The sequence below is a fragment of the Corvus brachyrhynchos genome, unplaced genomic scaffold (genome assembly GCF_000691975.1).
Source record: "Corvus brachyrhynchos isolate BGI_N302 unplaced genomic scaffold, ASM69197v1 scaffold279, whole genome shotgun sequence".
Lineage (NCBI taxonomy): Eukaryota > Metazoa > Chordata > Aves > Passeriformes > Corvidae > Corvus > Corvus brachyrhynchos.
In genome coordinates this window covers 12,018,627-12,023,383 of record NW_008246060.1, presented here as the reverse complement: position 1 = coordinate 12,023,383, position 4,757 = coordinate 12,018,627, and the positions used below count along the sequence as shown (strand labels likewise).

General features: G+C 38.8%; 1 protein-coding gene across 3 annotated transcripts in view; it reads left to right on the top strand.

Moving 5' to 3' along the window:
• VCL (vinculin) overlaps positions 1-4,757 on the top strand; it is a 38,084-nt gene that overhangs the window by 21,776 nt on the left and 11,551 nt on the right. For all 3 annotated transcript variants that reach the window (XM_017746193.1, XM_017746192.1, XM_017746194.1), the window contains exons 10-14: positions 53-243; positions 1,606-1,805; positions 2,305-2,433; positions 3,467-3,616; positions 4,197-4,305. In XM_017746193.1, coding sequence (XP_017601682.1) covers positions 53-243; positions 1,606-1,805; positions 2,305-2,433; positions 3,467-3,616; positions 4,197-4,305 — 779 coding nt within the window. The remainder of the gene's footprint in view (positions 1-52; positions 244-1,605; positions 1,806-2,304; positions 2,434-3,466; positions 3,617-4,196; positions 4,306-4,757) is intronic.

Below are 4,757 nucleotides of genomic sequence, written 5' to 3'. Positions count from 1 at the left end.
TTATCTTTTTATGTCTTGTCTCTTATTTTTTTTTTTTTTTTTAAATACTTAGTGGGAAAGGTGACTCTCCTGAGGCTCGTGCTTTGGCTAAGCAAATAGCTACATCACTTCAGAATTTACAGTCCAAAACAAACAGGGCTGTAGCAAATACTAGGCCAGTTAAAGCAGCTGTCCATTTGGAGGGCAAGATTGAGCAAGCTCAGAGGTGGATAGACAATCCTACAGTTGCTGATCGGGGAGTAGGTAAGTGTTTCTCTGTGATTTTCCCCCCAGTTTTACAATCAAACTTGTTACTAATTTTTGTGGTGGAAACTACTGCTCCTGAGGATGCATTGAATGTTCACTGATGTGGAGACTTGAAGATTTATAGCTAAGTCATGACTTAGATTATAGAATTAAGAAAATTATAGAAATAAGCTGGCCCATGATTCTCTTTGTGTTGTTTCCTAAAGAATGGGAGAACATGTGCTGTAGAGAAGACAAACTTAAGATTGCTACTTGCTTTTCTTATTATGCAAATATTGTATCTCAAATTTGAATTTATACCTACTCCAGAAAATTGAGTAATTAACTCCTTCAGAGAAGAGAAAAACACTCATAAACCTGACCTAAAAGTATCACTTCTTGTATGGTTTCTGGGTTATCTGAGGAGAATGCTAATAATTAAAGAGAAAGGGGATCTGATAATCCCAGTATGCTCTCGATGAGAGCATGTGGTTCAGGAGTTGCTGGCACTTGGCAGGATACTCATAAGAAAAGTAAGTTAAGAATACAAGAGATGGCAGCAGTGCTGAGTGATTCTTGGATAGCCCGGTGCTGTGACAACTTCGTAAGTAATTTTAAGGTTGATCACTAACTTGGATTACTTGTGGGTTAGCATTATCTTAAAATTATTCTTCAGTAGGTCTTTGATGGACTTAATACACAATGAGTTCCTTTAAAAGAATACTGCTGTTGTATTCTTGAAAGAATAGAGAATTACATTCCTGTGAATGAGCAGGAAGCATCTGTAAGTGAATGAAGGAAATTACCCATGCTAAAAATAAATTTTTTTACAGAAAAACTTTCAACACACTGTGGAGGCTTTGTAAGGTGTTCCCTACCCCCACTGTCCCCTCCAATCCAGATTACTTGACACTTCTTACTTATGGCTTCTGGAATTCTTGGAGAGGGCATTTGGCTTTTTAAGTTATGTTTTCTACTTGTCTTTTCATTCCCTCTTGCTGCTTGTCTTCTAATGATGTGGGGATGAATTGCAGTACTTGGAATTTGCAAGTGCTTTCTATTGGAGTTAACAGATCAGTTATGTAGAAGTACCTGACAGCTGCCATGGTTAATTTTTGTCAGACCACTCTAGTTAAAAAAGATGCATCTCTAGCCAGAGTTGGTAAATTAAGCAAAAAGAAACTGGAGACAGTTGAATTCCTCTGTGGTTTTGAACTGTAATTACTCACTGATAAACTGCAGAAGATCTTTTCTACCACCTAGACAAGTGTTCTGAAAACCCCAAGAATTCGGATGTGTGCATATACGTGTGCAGCTCTTTGTGGTGTCCCGGTTTCTGTGCCACTGCATGTTAATGGCCGGTGCCCTGTCCCCCTGCAGGCCAGGCGGCCATCCGGGGCCTGGTTGCCGAAGGCCGTCGTTTAGCCAATGTCATGATGGGACCGTACCGGCAGGACCTGCTGGCCAAGTGTGACCGCGTGGACCAGCTCTCTGCCCAGCTGGCTGACCTGGCGGCGCGAGGGGAGGGCGAGTCCCCCCAGGCCAGGGCCATCGCTGCTCAGCTCCAGGACTCGCTGAAGGTAAGCACCTGCTCTCGTGCAGGCAAGTACATGATACACGGGAGCACTTCTCTCCTCTGGGGAAGCCTTGTGTGTGAGAGGCATCCATGAAAACAAAAATGCAGCTAAGGACCTATTGGTTTAGCTGAGGTGTTTAAAGCAAATTTTCTAGAAAGGCCTTGTTATCATGCCATAGGGGTTAATTTCAAATGAACAATTTGGAAGGAAAATTCAAGTCTCTCTTAAAAGGAAATAGTATGCTAGCATTGCAGATTTGAGGGACAAGGTCTCGAATCATGCTGTTCATAGCTTCTAATGCTGCTTCAAGGAGTGGTACGTAAGCTTTGTATAGTTCCAATTATGTAAAAAGTGATTAATTGGTCACACTTTTAAGGTAATTCTATCTTAATGTCTGCCATTGGAATGGGCATTTTTCTTGTAAAAGAAGGTTTTATGGGATTTGAACCCCTACAACTTTATATCCTTCTATCATACGGTAATAATTTTCCACTTTTTTAAGGATCTTAAAACACGAATGCAAGAGGCAATGACCCAGGAAGTTTCTGATGTTTTTAGTGACACCACAACTCCTATTAAATTGTTAGCAGTAGCAGCCACCGCTCCCTCTGATGCTCCCAACAGAGATGAGGCAAGTATACCCAAGTATACTTTCTTTCCATGTACAGGTTCAGCTGTTGTTTAATTTTACCTGAATTGGTATTTTGAAAAATAAATCAGTGTTCTGAAAAATGAATTGGTATTTTTTTATTTTAAGTTTGTGATGCTTACTAATTCTGGCTACATAATGTTTACTATGCAAATCTCTCTGGACTCCTGGAGACTGTGAATTGTATAACCCTGGAAACAGTGGTAACAGTAATAACATTCAATAAATGGCAAAAATGTCTCCCTGTGTTGTTGGTACCACATGGCCTTCAGTGGGCTAAAAATTCTTGTGCAAAAACCACTGACACACTAGTTGGTAGTTTTTTATATCTCAGCATTACATAAGCTGATTACAATGGTCAAATTCATGCCAGAATTAATCAACAGATTACCGTTTTCTCTTGCTGGATATTGTTTCCTGTACTTCAAAGCCACTGGCTGCAGATGAAGTACCTAAAATGCAGTGTCTGGAAGTTCTGTTTGGCTACTTTGGCTTTTGGCTACATGATCAAAATAATTCCCAAGGCCTTGGAGAATTCAGCTTTATGGCAGGATAGCTTTTTGTCCAAGTGTTCTGTTCCTTGAATATCTAAGGACTGTGAAAGGAGGTAATTTTTTTCCAGTGTGAATTTTTGGGGTGAACCCCCTTATTTATCTTTCTAATATAGTTACTTTTGGATTATGGGTTTGAAGATAAATCTCTGAGCTAAAATAGTTTTAATAGAGTATTTCTTGCAGCAGTAGTCATCAGGAATTACTGAACTTCATACCTTGAAACTATAAAGTGTGTATATATCTCCTTAGTTGTCCCACTGAGTAAGTAAAGAAGCAAGTCTGGTAATGTAAAGATTAAAAAAATCAAATGCCTTCAAAGCTTTTGTGTCCTTTTGCATTCTCTCAGGATGAATTAAGTAGGGATGTTATGAAGGTGTCTCTGACACTTGAAAGAAATTTTGTATTCTGTTAAGGTGGGTAGGGCTTTTTAAAATGTTTTTTTTTCCTCTTCTGACAACTAGGTGTTTGATGAAAGAGCAGCAAACTTTGAAAACCATGCTGCTAGACTGGGAGCTACAGCAGAAAAAGCGGCTGCAGTTGGAACTGCCAATAAAACCACTGTGGAGGGCATTCAGGCAACAGTGAAATCAGCAAGGGAACTCACCCCACAGGTGCTTGCTGGGTTTGAAGAGCTGTTAAAAGGGCTGGGGATGACCTCTGGGGATTTTCCTTATGCTTCTCTTCTAGAAGAAAGATTTTAATACCAACAAGGAACATAGTGCTGACACTCTTAAAATGGGAATGGCAAACACTGGTATACATTATACTAAGTAGAACAAAATGATCAAATGACATGTTTTACTCTTCAGCTCTTGCATAGAAGTGTCTGTGACTTGAAACAAAATGATTTTGGGGCTTGGTAAAATAAGTAAGTAGAAAAAATGCTCTCTTTTTTTTTCAGAATAAACTTCTATCTAAATGTTGGTAGTGTGATAAATAGTGCACTTTAGTACTTTCAGGAGTTGTTTGTAAGATAGATTAGTAGGTAGTTGAAGTTCCAGGAGAAAGTATTTGTGCCAGCTAATTTCAGAAGCATGGTAGATCTTCAAGGAGCTAGATGTTGCTCTAGAATTAATGAACTAGTTTTTCAAATGTGGAGCTACACATCCAGTCCTGAAAAAACAAATGCATTTTCAAGAATATGTGTAATGTTGATGTGTACTGATAATTAAAAATGTCTTCTGTTGGCAGGTAGTATCAGCAGCTCGTATCCTCCTGAGAAATCCTGGAAATCAGGCTGCTTACGAACATTTTGAAACCATGAAAAACCAATGGATTGATAATGTAGAAAAAATGACAGGTAAAGTAGGAATTTCTGTTGACGATCCTGCCTATGGCTAACTAGCTTGTATAGATTTTTCTCCATTCTGTGTGGGTTGATGAAACATGCAAAAAATAATGACTGATTAAAAATAAATTAAGAGAAGTGGGAATGTGCTCTCTGACTCCAGGAATATGTATATGTTAGAGGATACACAAAATAGCTGACTTCTTATGTGTTAATACTGAGCTGTAGGGGAGCAAATCCTGCTTTAGTTCTTTTTTTGGGAAAATCAGAATATCATCATTTTTTATTGCAGCTGCTATTATAGCAGTATATCACTGTGACAACTTGAAGTTTTCTTCTGTATAATCTTGGCATGTTGAAATAGGACAGATAATTAACTGAAGGAAAGAAAACATGTTCAAAATACTGTAACAGCCCAATGAATGCAGAGAATAAGACAAAGCTACTGATCCTGCTGAGGCACT